At 31.8% G+C, this 26214-nt stretch overlaps 1 protein-coding gene and 1 long non-coding RNA gene across 2 annotated transcripts; both read left to right on the top strand.

Moving 5' to 3' along the window:
• The first annotated feature begins 286 nt into the window (after nt 1–286).
• Nucleotides 287–13954, top strand: LOC123667373. Its single transcript, XR_006745429.1, has 4 exons — nt 287–327; nt 2844–2927; nt 12634–12717; nt 13716–13954. It is a non-coding gene; the product is annotated as an uncharacterized LOC123667373 (long non-coding RNA).
• Nucleotides 13955–15121: 1167 nt separating this feature from the next.
• LOC123667372 (heterogeneous nuclear ribonucleoprotein L) lies at nt 15122–22296 on the top strand. Its single transcript, XM_045601286.1, has 9 exons — nt 15122–15176; nt 15300–15407; nt 15774–15884; nt 16167–16288; nt 16678–16828; nt 17305–17423; nt 18208–18296; nt 18901–19042; nt 21239–22296. Exons 1-9 carry the CDS (start codon nt 15135–15137, stop codon nt 21240–21242), a joined length of 888 nt encoding a protein of 295 aa, XP_045457242.1. The 5' UTR covers nt 15122–15134; the 3' UTR covers nt 21243–22296.
• Nucleotides 22297–26214: the final 3918 nt, after the last annotated feature.

The raw sequence follows: 26214 nt of genomic DNA, 5'->3' as shown, positions 1-26214 counted from the left end.
AGACACAAGACACTGATTATTAAAAAAAAATTAAACGTCCAAGCAAACACAGAAATACGTTCAAAATATGGAATAAATTAAAAAAAAAAAATCAAAAAACAAATGGATACATTTTTATTTATTATATCCGTTTAATTTTTGTAGCTTTTATAACTATCGTGGAATTGGCATGCACAGTTAACGCTATGCGATCATGAAACAGTAATATGGAAATTTTAAAGATATAGAAAAGGATGAAATAAAGAGTGTGGTCGTCTTTTTATATGTGCAGGGAAGTGACGGTGAGACAGTCGGCGCGAAGATACGCTTGACACATTTGAAAATACGGTAAGTGTGTCATTGGGTATGGGTTTGCTAGTTTAAGCCTTATTCCTAAGTGTATTTAGAACTAGTTTCGATTGCAAAACCATAATTGGGACCCATGAATGATCTTTTCGTTTTTGTTTTAATATTTCCACCCACTTAGTTTAATGAACCTTTTATTTTTTTAGATTTTACCTTATTGCGCTTAAGTATTTTTTTTCTCATTTTTTATGGTAATGTAATTTCTGGTTTCTTTACATTTATTGTAAGTTTCTGCTTTATTTTTAAATTAGTTTTCATATAACCTTTTAGTGTCATTACATAATAGCAGATGGTTTTATATTTTTAAATGAAGACTATAACTGTAGTTTTAAGTCTTATTAAATTTCTAGATTTTGTAATAAGACCTTAGATTCTAAAGTTGCTAGTCTTTAGGTTTTAGACGTTACACTATCTTATTTTACTTTAGTGTAGTTTGGAAAAATATTCTCGACGGATATAATATTAGCATTGTTGTGTATGTTACTGTACTGTGTTATTATCAGAGTTCAGTTAAAAATATTCAACATATAAGGGACTTTGTGAGTGTTATTTTGGAATTCTCGATATTTCGGCAAACGTTGCAGATGCCATGGTCACGGATACAATACAAATACTGTGGACTGGGTTATTTGTGTAATTTGTTTGAATATGTGTAGATCCATATCAATTTTAATAAGTTTTGCTTGGCCATTCCCAAAAATATTTAAAAGTTAGGTATTGCTATATATGATGTATTATACATACATGTATGGTCCCATGTATGGTATGTCATAATAGCATAATCATAATTAAAAATGTATGTATATATATACAGGGTGTCCGGTAAAGAGTACGACAAAAAAAAGGGGGAGGTAGATGAAAGGCTGACCTACAACATATTAAAAAATAGCCCTAGTAAAAGTTTCACCGTTTTTAAGATATTAATTTTTTTGTACTTTTTTGGAAAAAAGACATTTTCTTATCTTTTTTTTGTTGCTGTGCCTAAAAAAAACTACATATTGTTTTTATTTTTATGTCAAATACTCTCAAGCGGTTGATTTATTATTTCATATACCATTTTCGGTAGACACAGTCATGGAACGTCGACAAAAGGAATTAATACTTTGTATTTTAGTTTTTGAAAATTGATTTACTCAACTTTGGTCTCCAGCCCTGAAAAAAAAATGTACTAGACTGCTACTGCCTATTGTAGAAATAAATTACCTGTTTTATTGGGAATTTAGAAAGGTATAAAAATCGTACCTATTTTCAAAAGTAAAAAAGTTAGAGCATTTTACTGCCGTAAGGGAGAGTTTACGAATAACGAGTAAATTTGATCAATAATTTAATTTCAATGTTTAGCAGTGTTATTATTGAAAACTTATGTCAATTTAAGATTTCTTTGAGATTTAAGATAACATTTAATGTATTTTTGTTATTTTCGGTATTAAAAGTAATGAATTAAACGGTATATTACTCAAATGAATCAGTGCGCAGTGAATGAATCAGTGCGCAGTGAACTTACGCCGCAACTCCAGCGAGACGTCTTCTTGTGAGCAAATATTTACAGCTGCTCAAGAAATTTCAACATTAAATCTTAGAAAATTAAAACGACAATTTTTAAAAAGGTGCAGAGTCTGTATGAGTGTGGGGGCCACCAATTTGAACACTTATTAAATGTTACTGATATTTACCTGTCTTAAATGTGTGTTTTATTTAACTTTTCTTTTAGTTACCTAAACTCTTTTGAGCACATTCACTGCGCACTGATTCATTTGAGTAATATACCGTTTAATTCATTACTTTTAATACCGAAAATAACAAAAATACATTAAATGTTATCTTAAATCTCAAAGAAATCTTAAATTGACATAAGTTTTCAATAATAACACTGCTAAACATTGAAATTAAATTATTGATCAAATTTACTCGTTATTCGTAAACTCTCCCTTACGGCAGTAAAATGCTCTAACTTTTTTACTTTTGAAAATAGGTACGATTTTTATACCTTTCTAAATTCCCAATAAAACAGGTAATTTATTTCTACAATAGGCAGTAGCAGTCTAGTACATTTTTTTTTCAGGGCTGGAGACCAAAGTTGAGTAAATCAATTTTCAAAAACTAAAATACAAAGTATTAATTCCTTTTGTCGACGTTCCATGACTGTGTCTACCGAAAATGGTATATGAAATAATAAATCAACCGCTTGAGAGTATTTGACATAAAAATAAAAACAATATGTAGTTTTTTTTAGGCACAGCAACAAAAAAAAGATAAGAAAATGTCTTTTTTCCAAAAAAGTACAAAAAAATTAATATCTTAAAAACGGTGAAACTTTTACTAGGGCTATTTTTTAATATGTTGTAGGTCAGCCTTTCATCTACCTCCCCCTTTTTTTTGTCGTACTCTTTACCGGACACCCTGTATATATAATCTGTTAGATAGCGTAAGTCACCAAAGTGCTTCTATTAGTTATTGATAGGTATAGTAAGTTAGTAAGAAAGATTTGTTCTTTCCAGTGTCAGAAGAGGTTCAGCCGCAACAGAGGAGCGCGCCCCTCCTGCAGTCGCCCCAGTACACTGGTGGTAGACCGCAGCCATACAGTAAGTTAAACCTTATACTGCTTCTCATAATAAACCTATTACATTAATCATTACACAAAGTAATAAAAAACATTATTGTCAAGGTATAAAACTACGGCATTAAATAAGACAGAATTACATATAAACCATATTCAATTTCTTATAACTGACGATATCTCGAATCGTGACGACATAAGCTTAAACTTACGCCACAATATTTATTGTCTTCTCACTCTTGTTCTAACACATGTGCCTTATGAATTAAAAGTATAAGTTAACAAGAATGTTTAAAAGAATGAAAATCTTTGAGTGAAACGAAATTTGTTATTCCAAACATTTGTTCGAAATGAATACATAAATTAATCACAATTGGAATATTCATATCTACAAAACTCCCGTTGACCCTCCACCTTTCCCTGTTACCTAATCAATTAGTGATGAATTTCCGATCGGTTTCTGGAACGTTCCTGATATTTCCAGCAGAAATAGGACGACAAAGTTATTAGAAGTTCGAACGATTCCTGAACTCGATGTAACTTTTGTTCAAGACTCGAGTCACACTGAAGTTTGACAAGATGGTATCATTTGGAGTTTGAATAGTTAACACATTTTTATCTCGATAAGTTCATAAGAATTCTCCCAATCGAGAATACTTTATGATATTCTTTTAAGAGTGTAAGGTTAAAATCCAATTTTTATGCATTAAGTGCTCTTCATCGTAAATATCTTTATAATCATTACTTAAATCAAAATTTCATTAAGTACACAAAGTACCAAATATTTGGACGAACTTTTTATATGAAAATAAATTTAAAAATTGTTGGTTTTAGTTTGACATTATTATATTGACATTATTGTTAACAGATTGTTTTTAATTTGAGATGAATCTTGCAACAAACGATGTGAAAAATAAAGCAGTTCCATAAATAAAATATCTACATCGACAAGAGATCGTGCCGCGGCGCATCCGAGCGAGAAATTAGCGGAACGCTTTGAATAAAATGTTAGTCTCGAACGAAATTGATACAGAAAGTTTCAATATTGTATAAGTCTTATGTGTGGACCTTGTCTTATGGGACACGGGAGGAAAATTATATCGAAGTATATTGATCTAATTTCTCATGAAGTTTCTGATACCTAAATTAATCCATTTCCCTTAACATAATCCGAGCAAACTTAACATAAATCCTCTTAACAAGTACTCAAATTCGATGTAACCATAGTTTGGTTCCTTGAACTTTGTACGCATCATTAGGTATCAATAAAATTAATTTATAATGAAATTAATTTTTAAAATAGCAGATGGCATCTCCTATTACACACCTCTTTGTGATACAAGAAATAAAACAGGTCCCAAAGTACCACTACGTTTACCTCTGCTTTTACATAAATTACAAATTAAAACCCTTTGATGCAACCCGCATACATGGTTCTGAAGGTGTTAAATTAGAATACCATTTAATAGAAACAACTGAGCCGCACTCGTTTCCCCCGACGAATTCATGAATATTTACATTTATTAGGAGATTTATTTACGTTTGTTTACGTGTCTCTAGAAACCGTTACGTTGTATGAATTTTGTACAACTTGGTACGTGTGGTATATGGTATAAATATATGTTTTTCCGTCACTTAGGTATGTTATTTGTCGTATTAGGAGGGGTTTAATATTTTTAATTAATGTTAGATCATTAGGTCATAAAAGCTTTCAATCGTGCTAAAATATTACAGATGATTTTGTCAATGGCACGCATGATATGGCACACGAAATAAGATCGATAGACAATTACTTCTGTTTGTAGTTTATAATGAATCTGAATAAATGAAGAAATTTTCCAATTTGAGTCACTGGTTTCTGAAATTAGCGCGTTTAAACAAACAAAATTTTCAGCTTTAAAATATTAATACTACTAATCTACAAATATAAAGCATTTTAGTGGTATGAATATTTTCAACACCTTCGATTTTTGTAAAGTCTGTTTTTAAAGGTTTTTTAGTACTCTCTATTCCTTCTACAGATATTTAAAAGCTTAGAACAAAATTCGTCATGCATTTGCGAGGTGCTGTGACACGTCCAGGGCTTTCAATAATTCACACCTCTAGCCAGCAGCGATTGTAGAACTAAACTTGTGTTAGAGTCGACAGCAATGCACAATAAAACATTCCTGTCTCTATCTGGTAAATCGTCTTTTTCAAATTGTTAAATTATTCTATATTTTGCTGTCTAGAAATGTGATCTTGATTGAAACGGTTGAGTCTTATTTCGAACGTTGGTTTCGTATTTTGATAAAAGTTGGGTTCTTTAAAATTGGCATTTTAGACTGGCATCAGGCGTAGCTTTCACATTTATCACATTATTAAGGCGTCTATATATTAGGACTCGCGAGTGCTGACGAAATATTTAATCAATAGATTATAGTCATTCCATAAGTCCACTCAGGAAAAAGAGTCACTCCCCCAGCAGTCTGGAATCTCAGGAAAAGATGTCCGTTCAGTTCTATAATGAATGTTAGCTAACGCTGCGCCGAGTTACATACATGTAGCTGTGTTGCGTAGTCGCGAATACGAATTTAAAAATTTAGTAGCGACCTGAGTTTCATTGGAAATATGAGATACGAGTTAGGCGTTTTTAGGTTTTTTTTTTTTCTAGCCAACTGTCAACAGATGGTACATTGGGGGTAATTGGATTGGGCAAAAAATATATTCATTCGATTCTGAATTCAGAGTGGGTGATTGAGAGAGAAATGAATTGTCTTTTTTTTTGTTTCTTTGACATTAATTGACGATTTTATCTGTTTTTGGTTACCTGTGAGTTATATATTTTTATTTTATTTATTTATTTATTTCATAAGATACACCAGCGATATACTGTATAGTCATTATAACTATTATTACATTTTTCTCTAGTCCGATTACAGTTACCATTACAGGTGTACACAACATTAGATACAATTTGTCCGGTAAAAACAAAATTCAATTTGAAAGTTAAAACTAAAATAAAACAGTAAAATTGCATTGTTTAGATAAATTACACAATTAAAAAAAATAATAAATAGCAAAAAGTTAATCAAAAATTGTATACAGAATTGAAGATGAAATTATAAAAGAAAGATGAAATATATATATGAAAGAAAGATGGAGGGAGGGTAGTTAAGGATAGTAAACATAAAAGAAGTTTATGTTTTAAAGTATTGTAAGTTGTTTTAACCTTTGTTTTGTTAGACTATGATACTCAAAACGAATCAAGTTATGCGGACTGAAGTAGATCGAAGCTGTACTGACCGATCTAATCGAAATCCTAAAGGATATCATGTGAAAACTCAATTATTATGTATATTCGTTTTTAATCATCAAAAAAATAATCATTAAAACATATTCCCAAGATGTGAATGTAAATTAAAAAAAAAACACGAGTTTAAAAAGTCCGTTCTCATTTTTTAAAATAAGTTATAAATTTACAAAAAAAAAAAAAAAAATAACAAGCGACTTAATTCAAGCATTGGCAAAATCGGACGAAACTCATGATTTAACATTTCATCTTAAATTTATCGACAAATTTCATATAAAATATATGCGCCTTAAAACCAATTATGCAGAATTCATAACGCTTATTAATATTTATATTCATTTTCATTTACATTACATAATACCTACCAAAATGGTAATTTATTTTAATATCTACAAATATTTTGAGTTTGCATGTAATTTATGTGAGCCAATCTCAAAATTTACAGTATTCATTTGAAATTTCTTTTGCATCTAGCACAGCTTAGAATACTTTTTTATTAAGATAGGTTTATAAAATGTTCGAGGTATGTCCAGCAGGACTTTTTTTACAAAATCTGGAGCTGCAAGACTGGCGAACTGTCTCGAACTTAGAAAAGATTACAGCTAAACAATACGGCTCTCAAGCAATGTAGTGTTCGCGTAGTGAGTAGGGTCGCCGAAGCTCTTGGCTGTAGGTTTGGTAACGCTCTTGCGATGTTCCTGGTGTTATAGGCGTCTATGAACTACGTTAATCGCTTACCATTACGTGACCCTTACGCATGCTTGATGAGCTAGGTACGTAAAAAAATACATGACATTATAACATCATCACAACATACAGAATATTTAAAAAATATTGCTCATGAAAATACTTTCGAAGTGAAATTCACAAAAATTGTTGAACCGATAAATCTGATGAGAAATAAAAGCGCAGCGTGACAGGGTATAGTCTACCGAGTATAGTTGGATTGTAGCGTCGACAATAACATACAAATGTTGCTTTATATGGACATTGCATGTTCATTATTCTTGTATGTAAAAATGAAAAAATTATAATAGTAAAAAAATCTTGGGATGTAGTTATCAGTCAAGTTTGAAATAATTATCTATTTTCTCAAATAACAAAATATAATTCAAATTACATAAACAAAACCGAATTCGATTTACATCGAGAAGTAATATATAAATACAACGACTACCTGAGTCGAACAAATATTCAATTAAATACACATTATTAGGGATAACTAATGAAGTACTCGTCAGATCTCCCAAAAATTTGAATAGGACCACATGACAAAGACCAGCATACGCAGCATACGTTACGGCAGTAAAGAATATAGCCACCCCCCTCTCTTCCCGTGGGTGTCATAAGAGGCGACTAAGGGATAACACAGATTCACTACCACCTTGGAACTTAAAAAGCCAATAGATGGCGGGATAATCATCCAACTGCGGGCTTTGAAACACACAGGCTGAAGACGGGCAGCAGCGTCTTTGGTGCGACAAAGCCAACTTTGCCGACACCAACCCGCCTGCCCAGCGTGGTGACTATGGGCAAAACACATCAGGCCTCAGGCTGAAGTGATGACACATAAAAAAATACAGTCGAATTGAGAACCTCCTTATTTTAAAATCCAGGAACGGAAGATTATCCCCGCAAGTTGGGTGAAACCACACGGTCCATATAGTTCACAAACGGTCAGTTTTACAAAAACTCCGGCTCGTAACGAATGAAAATAATAAAAACGTTTCCCCTTAATAATTCACATCGTTTTTGCCTTTTTCCTGAGCGGATAGCGTTTAAAATTTTTATGTACCGTATTTGTACTCGACCGACTGTGAGCACTAATTCTAAATAAAAATATCAAAATTGTTCAGAGGGTTTCGCTACTTCTATGTTTTTGTGGTAAAGTACAATGAACTTTTTATTATGTTTATCAGGCTTTAATTCTATTTCGTCGTGTTACATGTTCTAGATGAAATTATTTTGAAAATGCTATTTCCTATTGTTCTACAACTCGAATGAAAATATTCAAAAGAATATATGAAAAGTGTTTTTGACGTTTTAATTAAATCTTAAAAATATATAATGCATTAAAATCTTCAAAAAATAGTTCAAACGCTATATGAGTTTGATTCTAACTTGACTGTTTTTTTTGTGATCAGAAATATTTTACAAGTAATTAAAAAAAACGAGCATGAGTTTAGAACACACGACTGAAGTAAAACTTCTTTAGCAATAGGCCTGCACCGTGTCTTAGATATACGAAACCTAACTGTCTATAAGAGAAAGAAAATGTGTGCTCTCACCTATCTCTCTTGCTCCATTCGTATCGCCCGATCACTCTTTTCATAACGCTCTCGTCACGCATTCACCAGCTTACTCCAAGACACAAGTGCGTAAAAAAGTTTTACTTCAAAAAGTAACCTTCTTAAAAATGAGTCACGTAAATTCTACATATTCTGTAAGAACTCTATGTTGTATTCTCAAGAAAAAATATATGAGAATAATATAGCATATATACATCTCAAACCTTTTTGCGAGTATATGTCTTCATGATATTGGGACTACACTTAAATCGTCCTCGGGGACACATGGAAAGAAATTGTCTGGATTATTATCTTAAAATGGTATGAAAAGGTATCAATAATATGGTATTATTATGATACATTGAGATATGTATGTATCAGGGGATACAGATATGGTCTCTCATGACGACAATTATCTTTGGAAGTATGGATGAAAAAGTATGTAACTCTAACCTTTATTCTCATATATATAATCATATAAGAATCCTAGTTAGCTCCACCACATTCACATGTCCAGAAAATATGAGCTTTATCTAATCTTAAAAAAAATCTTTCCTATATATACTTACTATATCATCATTACAGCCTTTACAGTCCACTGCTGGACATAGGCCTCCACAAGTTTACGCCAAAAATAACGTGAACTTATGTGTTTTGCCCATAGTCACCACGCTGGGCAGGCGGGTTGGTGACCGCAGTACTGGCTTTGTCGCACCGAAGACGCTGCTGCCCGTCTTCGGCCTGTGTATTTCAAAGCCAGCAGTTGGATGGTTATCCCGCCATCGGTCGGCTTCTTAAGTTCCAAGGTGGTTGTGAAACCTTGTTATCCCTTAGTCGCCTCTTAGCGACACCCACGGGAAGAGAGGGGGTGGCTAAATTCTTTAGTGCCGTAGCCACACAGCACATATACTTACTATAATAATAATAATAATAATAATAATAATCATTTATTTCAGACAAAAATTGTCCATAAAAAGTGTTAGTAACAATGATCTTATAAAACTATGTTAGTAACAACACTAAAACAAAATAAGACAAATTACATAATATTAATACTAAATACTAAATAGGATACTTTTGACTGGCCGATGGTAGGATAGAAGTTCTACTTGACTGTGTGCATTCGTATCCAGTGCTCCATTATCGGCGAGTCAAAACTATCCGTCAATGCGCCCAGGATGGTGTTGGCGCTGGCTCGCACCCGTCGCAACATTGATGCGCTACGCTTGCGCATTATAGCGCCAAAAGAGTCCACCCCCGCTTCGGCGAACATACCTGAAGCGCTGCACCGCCAAGACAACCCCATCAATAACCTAAATGCATTATTATAATGGACGCGCAGACCACTGTATGCCTTCCTCGTGTAGTTCACCCACAGACTACACGTGTAAAGCGACTGGCAATATGCTTTGAAAAGCGTGATCTTTACTTCTTTATTACAGTGTGCAAATCTGCGGGCTAACATATTGCAGCGGACGGACAGTGACCTGCGCTCCCTTTCCATGTCCTCGTTGTCTACGAGGTTCTCGACGACCCAATGGCCGAGATATTTAAAACGCGATACTCTCTTTAGAGCTGTACCATAAAGAGACACAGTTGGTACATGCAAACAGGGTTTTTTACGCACTTTAAAAGTCATGACTTCACTTTTGTTTACATTGTATCTCAAGCCATGGACCGTCGCATAAACCTCGCATATTCCTAGCAGCCTCCTCAGGGCACCGATCGATGGGCTCAGTAGCACCATATCGTCAGCATAACTTATATTATTTACACAAACACCTCTAACATGACACCCTATATGTGTACTGCTAAGCTCATCGAGCAGAGCGTTCATGTACAGATTAAAGAGTCTGGGTGAACTTAAACCCCCCTGTCTCACGCCGCACTCCAGCCTATACTCATCTGACAATGAATCAGCCCATCGTACTCGGTTACATTGGTGTTTGTACCAGAAACTAAACAGAGATATTATTTCATTGGGCACACTAGTTTCTTTTCTTAATTTGTCCCATAGCTTATTATATGATACAAGGTCAAATGCCTTCGACAGATCAAGATAACATGCAAACACTGGTGTCTTTCTTGAAGTGTAGTATTGAACAGTCTGCTTGAGACAGAGGATAGCACTCTCAGTGGACAGACCAGGCCTAAAGCCAAACTGAGCGTCGTTTAATTGGAGGTGCCTAGCCAAGTGCCGGTCAAGCAGGCTGTCCAAAACCTTAGCTACAGTAGTCGCAAGTGAGATTGGTCTGTAGTTAGATATATTAGACGGATCACCTGTCTTATTTTTAATAAGAGGAACTACTAGGGTTCGCATCAAGTTGTATACTATATACTTACTTAAATTTCATATTTTGTTATAAAACTCTTAAACCACTGCTTGATATGTGTTGTGGAGTTCTATAGTAACTGGATTGTGAAAACTTTTAGAATTAAAATCCACATCCGTAAAATGAAAGTATAAAATACAGCATTTGTTACATTAATTTTAGTACAATAATATTTAAGACGCATGTCAAGAGACGGATTATACTGGCTCTAAAATAACCTTTAATAATCACGACTCAATTTGCATAATACTCCAAAACAACAAAGGCTCAGGGGTAAGACCCTGTTTGTTTGTACGATCGACGATATTTATTGAAATTAACTTACCATCTGTTTTGAATATTTGATAGGTTCGTTTGTTGTTTCTGGGACATGACCTCAGTTTTCGGGATACTGAATTTATGATCGTAGGGTCAGTTGTCAATATTGAGAAAGTGTAGCAGAAATTCTTGCAGAACATTTGCTGAAGAATGGCTAGGCTCTAAAATATTTTAGTCTAATATTCCGTTCTTTTCTCACTGTTTTTATGCTGTCTAGTCAATAAGAGTTAAAAATGCTTTCGCCAAAACAATCTACAGTTTTACAGATCCTTTGCTGATGAATGGATATATTATGTTAATTGCCCGATTACTACATTCCTTTGCCAAACAGAATTCATTTTGAAAATCCTCATTCAATTTAATCAAAATAATGCTTTTATGAAAACAATAAGTTGGGCTTATTTTAAATCCAATATTTAAAAAAAAATTGCCAAGTTTATATTTTAATAGATTCAATTTAGTTTTGTAGTTTATTTTTAAAGTTAAATCGTTAAAATATGGTATAAATGAAATCTTATAAAGAGAAAATCTAATTTCGGAAATTCAACGAAACCACAAGAAACGCGTATGAATAAATAATACGTTTAATTAAAAGGCTTTCAATTAATTACACGGACACGCGAATACGCTTTTAAACAATTACGCAAGTTCGAACTGACCTCCCGATATTGAATATACATTTAATTATACAAGTATTATATCGAGTGCTGCGGTCCAGTGCATTAATGCGACGTAAACGTACTTGATAGCTGTGTGTGCGAAATTAATCAACTCGAAATTAAGCTTAAATTCGTTTTTAAAATTTAATTATGTCGTTGTTGTAACGGGCTAATGAGATTTTAGTTAAATGTAAAAATTGAGACAAACGTTGTAAGATGATTTATATGAAAAACAAGATGCTTGCTCACGGTACACTGTCTGTTACGATGGCCCAATAGTGCCTGATTATCGGGAACGCAAATTAAACGTGATAAATATCCCGTTTTACATATAAATTATATTGTTTCTAATCATGAAAGTTTAAAAACTTAGGTTAAAAATGTTATTATTGCTGTAAGCAGTGCCGATTAGAAGAATTTCAGTGAAATGTGTAGATTGACTGGACCTGAATCTTAACAGACACTCAACGTTTTGGCTGTGTCATTCGATTTCCCAAACAACACAACTGCATGGTGTTTAAGAATTACTAAATAATCTAAGAAACACTATTTGAAATTTAAAAAAAATCCTTACATATGGATACATCTTTGTCTAAATGGGAGCTTGTGATGATTTCGACTTGACTAAAATGTCAAAGAGTAGAAACGTTTAGAGTATGTTAATAAACTATTAGTCACACAGTGCATATCAAGATCAAAAAAAAACCCACACGTTGTAAACACACACATACACACAGAGAGAGAAAAGCAGAGAGATTATAAAGGGCTAACAAATCAAAACAAAAAACAAAAGTTTTATTAGAGTGAAATGATCATTTGAGTAACAATCGAGTCTTGGCAGATGCTACGACAATGACGTCACAAGTGCCGAGACCCTGCAGCGAAGACTCTTGCAGTCAGCACAGTCAGACTTGTGACCAGAACGGTTTGTACCTGTGTAAAGTGTAATTTGTATCGGGGTATGAGAATCAGAGTGATCTAATACATACCGACTTATAAAAGGATTAGGTTCAACTAAATCTAAGTTCCCACCTTATTGGAATTTTGTAAGTAAAATGTTTATGACAATTGGTATAAAGGTCTACGATAAAATAAAATAAACTAAATGTGTTTGCGAATGATTAAGCATAGAATTCAGATATCGCGAAAAAGTGAGATCATCGTAATGTTTATTTGAATAAAGAAGGATTTTGGCTATATTTGGAAAACAAAGCCGCGCAAGACTTTTCTTATTAAGTCTGTAAGAGCAAAGCGCGCACTGTGTTACATAATTTTATGTTATTTTTCGTTGAGTTTTAAAAAGGATATCTTCGCCTTATGCTTTGAGTCAAGAGTCCCGCCATATTGCGTGTTGGCTTTTAGTCACCTTTTTGTGAATATTTTCATTGTTTCGTCTTCCATTAAAAATAATAAATGTTAAAGCAACTCAGTTAGCAGGTTTTGGAAAATTGTAGCAGTGATAAATTTTAACCCATTTCTTTCATGAAAGTTAGGTAACTCTGATTCTCATGCCATTATACTGTTAACTCACACATAGACGACATGCTAGTGACTGTCGTAACGTTAGACTAAATGTGTGTGCGTGTGTGTGTGCGTATACCTAATCCTGTAGTTGTATGTGTATTTGTAATACCTTTATTACCCGTGCCAATTAAAGAGATCGTTAATTTTGATACATTGACTGACTTGAAAAGTATGTATTTACTTTAATGTGTGTTTTAATTATTTCTATTGATGATCTGTTGTCATTGGCACGGTATATACTATACAAACAATAAACATACAAACAAAAAAATTTTCATCATATAGAATAAACTACATCTATTTTTATAAAATTCATATCATCATTCATACAACTAGTTATTATGAACATTGTGTCGAGTTATAACACTAAATTATAATAGTTACAGCCTATTGTTTCAGTTGCTGATAAAATTTATCTCGCACCTAAGTGACTGATAGGTTATAATACTAAAAAAATACAAAAGCTGCAAAAAGTATCTGACAGAGTAAGTGTAATTTTATGGTGAAAAAGAAAAATATATCACAAACTTTTATCTGTTGGATACCGTTATAGGTCAAATAGTCTTATCAGCAACCAATGTAACAAGCCCATAATATTGTAAACTGAACAAAAACACAATAAATCACTAACGCAGAAACAGACTTTCATTTCTATAAACCTGTCCTATGCATGTGTACCTACGTTATTTTGATGTATCTTTTAAAACGTATTTGCGCACGACGATAACACTAACCCGGGGCTGCCAGAATGAAAATAAAATCTGAAAAATAAATTAAATTTTATTATTTTTTTCATGTTACAGGTTTATGCTATGAATTATATCTTAAGTAAATAGTTGTAACGTATTGTTTTGTTTTTAAACGTTTTAAATTTAATAGATTTGTACTGGCAACCCTGACTCTATTTCTTCAAGTACCCTCTGTTGCTAGCTAATGCTAGAATTATACTCTGTGATATATGTACTATTATTATGTGATACATTTGTGGTCATAGTTAGTTGTTATGTATTTATTATCATTTGACCGACTTTTTCATGGAAATTTTACAAGAAAATTTAAAATTTTTTTTTTCATATTCGTCCCTCTAAAATTAGAACTTTTCTCGATCATTAAACGTTAACAATAAATTTCATTTTATAATGAAAGTTACGTGTTATCGATTTAAATATACTACAGACAATGTCCGCCCTTAATTTACGTATCTTAGTACAAAGGGTTTTACGAGAGCTTCGAATAAACACGAGTTTTATAGACTTAAAGCACAATTTATGTAAATGGAATTGCCTGATTGACTCTCGCAGATTAAAAGTATTGCGGTCGTTACATTTAGAATAAATTATTTGTTTGATTTTAAATAAATTACGAAACATTACTAAAAATAGACCCTTTCGTGTGAACTTATTTTATATAAACATTTATTTATGTATTGCTAAAGATTATGTACTGCCGATTGAAGTAAATATATTGATTTCAGTAACAGCTAGATGTGACTTATATACTTTATTGGTACTAGCCCAAATATAGGCCCAAGTGTGGCGTTTATGGCCTTTTGAGTTAACTTGCAATTTGTCTAATGTTATTTCTAGTGCCTAGGTTTCAAATCTGAAAGTTTATCGTATTCAATTCAATGTTCTAGCATACTTCTAAAACAATCTGTTTTGACGGTAGTTGGAAATGAAAAAAGTACTTCTTGTATTTTATACTTCAACAATATAAAATCCGACTTAGATATAGAGATTTTGAAGTCTTTTTTTAAAAATTATTTTAATATTTTTTTCAGATATGGACTTTGGCAGCGGCGGTCCACCCCCTCCAGGGATGATGAAAGATAGACACGGTCCACCGCCGCCTCATCACCCGGTAAGTTATAATACATATCGAGGTAGGGCACACGAGGAATTATCCTGTTCAGCTTAATTTAATGCATCCCGCTTATATCTATTGTCTTTAATATATCATTCATTCATATCGTTCTCTCGTCAGCGTGACGGTCGCGGTTATGGTCCAGAGGGTTACGGGGGGGAGGGATTCGCACCCCCACCTCCCATGCATCACCCCCCCATGCCGCCACAGAACCAGGTGAGATATGAAGTGAGTTTAAATTGAGATACCATTAATTTAATGTTTTCATATTGTAACAAGATATAGAAATGTATAGGGGTTTGTTTTGAGTGTTTAAATAGAAGTTGGTTTCTGATCTTAAAAATTATAGAATAAATGTTTTGGTTTTAATTTTACTTAATTGTTTGATTCGGCCTGTAACATCCCACTGGTGGGCATGGGCTTCTTTCTCAAGGTAGGAGGAGGATTGGGGCTTAATCAATTTGTTTTAATTGTTAATTGTCATGTAAAAACAAATTAATCTGAATTTCTGATTTAATGTAATAAATGCAATTTAGTAACAGCTGAACTCGCAAGTTTTTTTTTAATTATACATAAATTTTCGTTTAATTCCAGGGTGGTCCCCCACAACAAGGCGCCGTCATGATGGTCTACGGCCTGGATCCTAACACCGTGAACGCGGACAGGCTTTTTAACCTATGCTGTCTATACGGCAACGTTGTCAGAGTAAGTACAAAATAATTTTGAAAAAATCATTGATTGGTAATAGTGTGAAAAATGTATGAAGTATAGACTTGATTACAATAGTTTGATTTCTTTTCTGGTGTTCAAAATGTTTACCATTCTATACAATAAAATCCTGTCATAATAATTGTTGGGAAAGCCTTTTTAAGAAAAGTTAATTGATAAGTATAATCGTGTCCTTGTGATATACATAGGCGAAACTATGCATGCCAAATTGTCGTATAATATTTTGTTACTTTACAAAATACCGAATGTCTTTTGCAGATAAAGTTCCTCAAAACCAAGGAAGGTACCGCGATGGTTCAGATGGGTGACGGTGTCTCCGTAGAGAGATGTGTTCAGAACCTCAACAACGTCACCGTTGGCGACTACACCCTAACACTCGCGTAAGTATAACCTCTTAAAAAAAGTTCAAACAAAATTAGGTCCTTCGTCAAAAGTGTATTTTAATAAAAGAAGAAGTTTCTTCGACAATCAAAAAGACAAAAGTTGGGTCCTTCTCCCAAAGTTTCTCTAAATAGGAATAGGAGTACATATTTTTTAAATTTATACCGGATCTCATATTTGAACGAATTAAAGTTTTCCTATAAAAATATGTTTTGCATATTATACAAAGCAGCTACTACAATTTGTATTGTACTCATAATTAAGGTACTTTAAAATGTGAAACCTATTCCTTACCAGTGTGAAGTCTCAAAACAATTTATAGTTTCTATATAACTGACAAAGATGCCTTAATTTACACCCCTCTTATGATATCTTCTATTTTTTCCAGTTTCTCAAAACAAGCATACCTGTCTGAAGTAATGAACCCATACCCTCTGCCGGATAAGAGTCCGTCGTTCAAGGACTACGTGGGCAACAAGAACAATCGCTTCCTGACGGCCGCCTCTATACACAAGAACAGGATACAGCCTCCGTCCAAGGTAATTGGGATAGATGTCTAAGGTGATAATCCTTCTAAGTTGTTGGGATAGATGGTCAGGTTTAGAGATTCGTCTTGCACGAATATTTTATGTTTAAAAAGCTTTGTTTTCTGATAACTATAACTTTAGATATTATAAAGGTTCATTGTAAGAGTTTCGATGATGTACTGATACAGTGGTATCATAATACAATTTGTACCATATACTGTTTGTACCATAACAACACTGTCAAATCTTCTAAAAATAACTCTTCTTGAATCGATAAACTCATATTTTGTAACACTGAAACGAAACAGAACTGAACTTCGAAATTTGCTAATTTTTTAACTCAAATTATTATTTGTCTCGAAACTATGTTCTATTTCTGAAATAAACCCATTAACATGGAATTCTCGAGGTGCTGCACTACTTCAATGTAATATTTGTATCGAAACGTTTTTCTACTTCTGGAATAAAATAATATGGATTTTCTCCAGGTGTTACACTTCTTCAACACGCCCCCCGACGTGTCTGACGAACAACTGCTGCAGGTGTTCCAGGACTACGGCGTCACGCCCCCGCATACCATCTCTAAGTTCCCGCTCAAGAGCGAGAGGTGACGTATTGATGTATTATAGCCTATTTGTAATAAGTCAGAAATAAAATTTCGCACTACCCACATTTTTATATGAGACTATGTTTTGAGCAAAAAGCGTAGAGGTGACGGTATCATGATAGATTAAATCCTCTCTTTTGCAATTGATAACAAAAAAAAATTGTGCTACGCACATTTTTATATGACATGATGATGATGAAAAAATTGTGCTGCTATCTACAAATTCGTTTTAATCTTACCTAAAACCCAGGTATTAACTTGTCTACCTTAGGAACAGGATAGTGTATGTATGTGTAATTCTACTAATGTTATAAAAACGAAAGTTTGTGAGGATCGATGAATGTGCGCTTTGTTGCTATAGCACGCAACTAAGGTAGAACATCGCAGGACAAATCCTGCTCAAAATCTGAAGCAGCCCAACTAGGGAATTACCGCGACCTTATCACTCGACCTATCACTGTTAAATAATACTGCTCTCAAGTACTGTTGTGTTCCTGTTGGTGAGTAAGGTGACCAGATCTCCTGGGGGAATTGAGGATAGGGTCGGCAACGCGCTTGTGATGCTTCTAGTGTTGCAGATGTGTGTAAACCACCAAAGGTGAGCTGTACGCTTGTTGCCGACCTAGGTGTATAAAAACAAAGACTACTAAACAGATTGTTATGTAACTTAGTACACACTACGTACATAACGAGTGATCCAGAATAATTTATAGGCTAATTTTTATCCTGATACTATTATAAAAATCTTTCAATGTTTAATATGATGATAAAACATAATTTTCAGATCGTCATCCGGTTTAATGGAATTCCAGAACATATCACAATCGGTGATGGCCATAATGGCGTGCAACCACGCGACCATACAACACCCTGGTAATAATAAATACATACTATTAATATGTAAAAAAATTAACGTAGATTAGTTTATTTCATCATATATATTATAAAGTTGAGGTTTAAGATGTTTGCCTCCCTTTTTAGAAAAAGTCTCACAATTATTCCACAAAACATATTTCATCATCTATAGATAATTACTTGCTCTACCGGCGACAAAAAATAAAAATTTTGTTATTACCTTTTTTAGTAAATTAATTAATTATAAAAATATATATATATATGACGGTTTTAATTTTGAAGCTATGTAAACATGATTGACGGTCGGTAATTTTTTTGTTCCATTGCAAATCAACTCACGTATATAATGCGAATTATTCGCAAGGGTAAAGCTAGCTTTCTTTTAAATTACTAAGAAACTTTAAACAAGTCTAAATTATCTATTATTTAGTATAAATTTTATTTTAAAGATAACAATAGTAAAAAAAAAAATAACATATTTCCAATTTCATTCTTTTATCTGGCTTAAAGGACCGTTTTTTTTATATGGTTACAGATATTTATTATAATTACTTACTAAAAACTAACCTGAACCCAAAGCTGTGTATATAAAAATAATCAAATGACTAATAAATAATTCCAGGCGCAAAATTCCCGTTCGTAATGAAGCTCTGCTTTTCATCGTCGAGGCAGATAGGTCAGGGTAAGGGGCAAACTCCGAGCAAGAATCAAAATCATCAAAACCAGGAAAATCGACAGGACAACGGTCTCGATCAGGATTACTAGTAAGAACTGTTTCACATTAGTTTGTACGTGTAAAAATATTTTAAAGATATTAACTGACCCGGCAAACGTTGTTCTGCCATATGGATAGGACTAATATTATCACCTGGGGATATAAAAAATAGTCTACAACCTATTCTCAGATTTTAAAAAAAAATCATAAAAATCGGTCAGGTGGTTTCGAAGGTAACGAACACTGTGACACGAGATTTTTATATATTAGATTATAAAGCAAAGTGCTGAAAAAGACATGTCGCTACGTGTAGACGGACCAATGTTTAGTGTCACCAAGCCAAAGAAATGTTACCAGCTAAATAAAAGGTTGGGTTTTATTTTTATTTTTTATTTGTTGTATAATATAATTATCGTAGTTTAATTGCACAAAGTAGTATAGTTAGATCTTATTTTTTAAATATCTGTATTTCTGAAATCCTGTCTCTTAAGCCGGCCTAAGTGTTTTTTTTTTTTTGACAATTGATGTGACGTTAAACATTTTTTAATCGTAATATTTAAATTAAAAAGAATATTATTCCATATATTTTAAACCTCTTTACAGTAGGGACCATAGAGCATTATAATCTATGTCCGCTTGTCAAAATTCAAACTATATAATCTTTTGTGCACATGCAATATAAATGTAATGAAAATTTTAATAATTGATATACATATGTATATAAATATTCATTTAATTAAAATAAAATAACATTTGCCTTTATTTCTATTAATATAGATTCGTTTTATCTCTTAAGAATTTTGACGGCTATACATAGACAATATTTTCTATATACCTTCACGATTGTTTTAACAAAATATATAATTATATATTCTTATATAAAATGTACACTTTCCTAAACTGTATATGTTTGTATCGATTTTTTGACTATTTGACACTAGAGCATTTGAATAATTCTTATTATTTTTTTTATTATTTTTTTTATTTAAACTTTTTCCGTGTACGTCTAAGCCAAATATTAGCCAAAGTTATAAAAATTAGTGACATTTAAAAGACTAAAAAATATATTCAAAAAAAATGTAAATACTCTAAAAAGATTTTTTTCATTTCGTCAAGTACTCGAGTGTCATTGTATTATAATTTATATATTATTAAAGGCTGAATCGCACTATTTCGGTCTTAGTAAACGCCTAGGTAATAGGTTACATATTGCCTGTTATATTCGCCGTTTTAAATCCTACAATTATTGAAATGTTAAATAAAAATAGTTATAATAAAAATCTAAATGTATAAAGTTTATATTAAATTCTATCGTTTTGTTATTTCGATATTATTAAATGGAATTCGACGCTTTTTATTAAATTATTATGATATCATTATGGAATGACATATCCGTCAATTTATTTTGTGTCTATTGTAGATATAAGAATGTGTATAGTCGTGCACTCGTGTCGTATATTTTGTGAATCGTCGATTGCTTTCTAGGCTTAAACAAATTTAGATTTGTACTTAAGACGCTATTTTCTAGTTATAAATGTAATATGGTATGAAATTGTGCTCGACTGTACATTGCTGTCATGTCTTGGAGTTATGTCAATTTGAAATTTAAATTAAATGGTGTATTGCTTGATATATTAAAAGAAAATGTATTTTTTATTTAGACAATTGTAATTTTTATTTTGTTTTATTATAATTTAACAAATCGAGGAAAATCTTATGTATTTTAATCTCGTTTTAAAACAATTTACATAGCACTTGTTATGTATAGTACTGGCAAGTTACTAAGATTTTTTTTTTATAAAAAATAGTTTTTTTATGTATTTCCAACAATATACCATTCTAGTCTATGACCTCTTTATGGGTTATCTGTATGTTGTAAAGCTTAAAACAGCTACATATCAAAATGACAAATAATGTATAAGGATATTAATTTACATGTCTTTTACATGTGTGAATCGATTTTTGCTATACTTTGTTTTTACTTTTTTATAACTTAATAATTTTCTGTTTTTTTTTTTTACTCACTTGTCAATTACTATTACAAACAGTAATATGCTTACATTCGCGATATAGACGAAATTTATACTAGACGTCTTGAAACTCAAATAATGATAATTTTATTGTGTGACTTAAAATTTCGTACACAAAATATGTATATTTTTTTTATATGGCAACAAAATCGATAGTTTTTCGTCTGTACCGCCGTTTGAAACATCCAAACTCACATAAAAATATTTGCTTCTAGCTAATGGCGATTTGGCAGCGAACACACAGACACACATATCAAGACGGACGGCACACTGACACACACACCACATCGAGTGAAGGGGGGAGAGTCGTGGGGATTGCCATTGCAAAAAATAACCAAAATACATTTTTTATCCACATTAGGGGTTGTCGATTAATCACTTGAGGTTCAAAAAGGGGGGAAGGGGTTTCGATAATAATTACGAAATATGATAAGGAGAAGGCTATAAATGAGATATCACATGTATTTATTTTTCGTTGAATTTCTAAATCAAAGGAAAAACTACCAACAAATACCCTGCAGTTTGTTACAGTCTATTCGGAACTTTGTATCGCGATGTTTAGTTTTATAAAATACAATCAAATTATTACAATATTTAAAAATATTATTTTAATAACTTCAATATACTTTGGACTAAAAAATACGAATGATTTTTCGGTAGTCTAAATCTCACTAACTTTCACTTAGGGAGGGTGTAGGGGTTTTTGGATTAAAAAGTTGCTAAAAAACATCACGTGATTAATGGACGACTCCTTACAATAACGACTGACGTAATTTAGCAATGGCAACATTTAATAATTCCTTTATATTATAATTTGTGATCTTGTTCACTCATAAAGACATTAACAGATAGATATAATTATAGACACTGTAACAAATTTGTTTCAAATAACACATTTTTTACATTTCCATGGTATATATAACTTTTTTTTTTCTTATTTTTTCTTTTGGGGTTACCCATTGAATGCGTACGCATTTTTTTAATTGTTTGATTAGTTCGTTTAAGCATTATTCCCATTAATTAATTAGATCTTAGTTAAAATCGTTTAACGGTATCAATTTCAAAATAAACTCTATTTTCAAAATAAGCTTTGTTCTTTTACTTTCAATTTAAAGCTTTTTATTGATTTTTTATCATTATTTTGGCGTATTTGAAAATGGTACCGCTATGTAAAACGATGTTAGAATTTATTAATTTGTGATTTCGTAGAGCGCAAAGACGTATAGAGATGTAGATTTTTTTTGTTCTTTCGTGTAATAAAAAAATTTCTTTATATTTTGGTTTTATTGTAACTTTGTTCTTTTTTTGTAATCGGTTGTACAATAACTTGACAATTGTGAATTGTACAAGAAGTAAAACTGTGGTATAAGGTAGATTAGTTTGAGTTTCATTTTACATGTTTTACTTTTAAATTGGGCTTTGAGTGTGCATGTACTGCTATGCGCATGAAATTACACTAATTAAAAAAAGTGTGTTAAATAAAATTCGTTCATTCTGATCCGTAAGAACCAATATGTGTAATTGTAAGATAGATTAGCACTCTTAGGCTAGTAGTAAGTGTCATTGCAATGTCAATTATATTCGACTAGTGGATGAAAAATTATGACCCGTAAACAGATTTTCTATAAATTTTTCTTAAAAATTAATAAAAAAAATTGGAATTTTTAAAGACGCCTGCACAATACGTCGTATGAATTTTGCAGTTAGGAAAATGAGAATTTTTCTGCAAGTTTTGAACGGTTAATTTAGAATATTAGATCGTCAAACCTTACACCATAATCACGCTGTATTTTTGTTCTGTATTTAGAATAGATTTGTAAGGTGTGAAGTGTGGTAGCTCGTTTATATTGCTGTTTACGATATGACTGTCTGTCCTATAATGTTTCATAATTGTTCTAATTCGAAACTAAGATTTTACAGACTTATAGACTTATTTTTTCTGTCATCATACCTTAAACAGTTTTATAGACAGCAAATAAAAAATAGTCCCTTAAATAGCTGAAATAAACCATTGTTATCAGGTAAAAATAGATGCATATCTTTTTCTCTAGGAATCTTTTCAAATTTAAGTAATAAAAAAAATAAATGTTTTAGTATTTAGGACATCGGTGTCGTGATAGCTTACTATTTGTGTTTGATGTATATAAGGAAAGAAAAATTTGATTTTTTTTTCATTAATTATTTTAAATAAGTGCTATAAATATTGTATGAAAAATAATGTTAAATAAATTAAAATTTCTGTTTATATGATACCCAAGTGTGGCTAATGTGCAGATTGCTGAAGCCTTATGTTCATATGTCGTTTAAGATTATTATAACTGAATTTTTTTTATTTCAAACTTCTTGTGTTTGATATGAGCTAAAAGGTATATCGTCGCTTTTGTTGCTAATACAAAATAACAAATTTTAATATTTTTTTAAGACAATTATCTAAATAATTAAAAAATGTGAATTGTAAATTAATTTTCACATTTGTTAATATGTTGATCAAAACATTTTAATTAAAAAATGTATATTAATTATATTATATATTAATAAATTATTTTGCATCAGATAAGCTAATTAAATTATTATAATTTTCTAAACTTTGTAGTTTATCATATTCTAACCTCAAAACGACGATATAAAAAGTTATAATAACTTAAACGAACACAATAATCGAGGCTAAAGAACCACGCTCAAAATGAACTGTAATAATATCACAACACTTGTATGTGACACACAGCACTATTTCATGTGTATTGAAAGGAACATACATGATACCGCACTCTAGCCTTTTACATTAAGATGATGTAACAATTATATTTAGTTTCTTTTGTTTATTTCTAGACATTACATTGGTATTAGGTAGTAGTTACATATTAAACATTAAATACATGTCAACACAACGACCTTCTTTCATTTAAACACAACCATCTTACATTCCCTATATATATAATTCAACATAGTACCACTATACCTACATAGTACATTAAGGGCCTGTTTCGCTGATTGTTGATAAAGTTTTACCCGCTCATAAGTTATGAATTAACTTCAACAGGAAAAATAGGTCATTATGACTTGTTTCAGTTTAATTAATAAACTAAATCTTTTAGATTCATTAAATGCGAATAGAAATATCCCATAAGTAAAAGAATAATGTATAATTAGCTTTTGTTGGATAAATTCATCCATCAAATATCGTTAAGCAACCGGTCAAACAGGCCCCGAATACTGTACTCGTACCACTAATACTATTTTTTTGGTTGAACTTTCCTTGTCTGAACCAAAAAAAAACCTTAAACTCCTTAAATGATATCACAAAATAGAGACATAACCTTGAAAAAGATTCTATATAAATAATAGTACCACCTACATTAAGTACTGTACTTGTACCACTACTGATTTAGAGTTTTCCTTGTGTGAACATAAAAACCTTTAACTCTTTAACTGACATCACAATATAGAGTAGCAGAAAAAAGATTCTATACAATATATAATAAAAAATATAAACATTTTTTTTTTTAAATATTTGTCAAAGTATATTTTTATGTCACATGGATGACAATAAACTTCAGTTGATATCTTGGAATTACAATAAAATATATATGAAAACACCATCATTACGACGTGCCATTATTATGATTGCTCAAACGTATACAAATTTTATAAGAGTTATTGTAATGTCGCAAGCTTGTCGTTATTTTTCGCACCAAAGATCGTAATGTATAAAGTGTGAGGATAAAGAAAGAGTTAAGTTTTAATGTAAATAGTAATGTTTCGTTATTGAATATAATTATTTTAGTTTTATTGTAAATTCTATGTAATAAATTATATTTAATGTTAGGGCGCTGCACCTACAACGCGAAGAGATGTAAATTGTATAGAAATAAAAAATGTTTTTGATTGATCTGTGGTTTTCTTAATAAATAATGATAAAAAATATATACATATAGAAATAAATAAATAAATAAATATTTAAATAACTTTTATACGTATTAAAAAAAATTAACGCTACATTTATCCATAATTAGAGAAATTAGACTTGTGTAACTCATGAGTGAGTGATACAAATGAAACATATCTTTTCAAGTGAGCTAATCTCTCATCAGCTCACTTACGTTTCAAATATATCTCCAGCTCACTAGTCTTATGATTCATTTTCGAGAGACTGACGTACTGAGCGGGAGTAAACGAGACTGAGCTAGTGAGCCACTCGATCGGACGATGGCGTTTATCATGCGAAAGAGAGAGATAGTTAGTTATGGCTCTGTATCTTTTCGATTCATATTTCACAAGGTCATAGACTCAATCGTCTTGCTTTGAACAAGCGAAAAAGTATTTTTTTCCAACCACATAAGGTTGCATTTTGGTTGCTTTATAAAATTATTTCACTGAGCTAAATGAGCTGAAAAGCTAAATGAGTGATATTTGCATTTTGGTTGCTTTATAAAATTATTTCACTGAGCTAAATGAGCTGAAGAGCTAAATGAGTGATATATATCCTAAGATCAAAATGATATATATCTCTCTTTTCTTTTCAGTGATATAAACTTCGCATGGCTAAGAGAAATGAAACGTTTATCATAGTTCCCGCTAAAACATTGGACCCGCTCTTATTTTTTTATTTCCGTTTTCAAATTGGCAGATAAAATAAATTCCGCATACCATAGACATATTTTTAATGTCATACAGAGAATGGCAAAGACACGTAGACGACAAGTATACAATTTAGCATCACAAACAATTTTCATAATTAAACGTTTTAACTTTTATATTCCATTAGGTAATGGTACAAGTTTATATGAGGAAAAATTTAATCTTCATTCAAAGGCGTGTGTACAAATAAGTCTGGAATCTCATTCAAGGTTAAAGACTTCATGTCTATACATAAGATAAATTACATTAACTAAAAAAAAAAAAAAACCTTAAGTTATATATAAATAATATAATAACTAAAAAACATTGTTAAAAGGAGTCCCTGTAGGCAAGGTTCCGAAGATACTGGTAGCGTTTCCCCTTTGAATAGCTAGACTAATTCTTTGTCCGAAGTAGCTGCCAGCTCTTCGATCTCCTGTGACGTCGAATAAACTTTTTGCTATTTCCTTAAAAAGTCTTATAACGCTAGGACCACGAGGACCAAGAGTCTCGACACCGAATGGGACAAAATCATATTCAGATCCGAGACCCCTGTATTTGTATGCTTTAGTTT

This window comes from Melitaea cinxia, chromosome 28 (genome assembly GCF_905220565.1).
Source record: "Melitaea cinxia chromosome 28, ilMelCinx1.1, whole genome shotgun sequence".
NCBI lineage: Eukaryota > Metazoa > Arthropoda > Insecta > Lepidoptera > Nymphalidae > Melitaea > Melitaea cinxia.
Note: the sequence above shows the minus strand (reverse complement) of the source record. Positions and strands in the feature narration are given on the sequence as shown.

Coding starts and splice junctions, on each gene's coding strand:
- LOC123667372 (XM_045601286.1), top strand. CDS start 15,135: ATGATGAAAGATAGACACGGTCCACCGCCGCCTCATCACCCG. Junction 15,408..15,773: donor AGAACCAGGTGAGATATGAA/GTGAGTTTAAAT, acceptor GTTTAATTCCAG/GGTGGTCCCCCACAACAAGG. Junction 16,289..16,677: donor GACTACACCCTAACACTCGC/GTAAGTATAACC, acceptor TATTTTTTCCAG/TTTCTCAAAACAAGCATACC.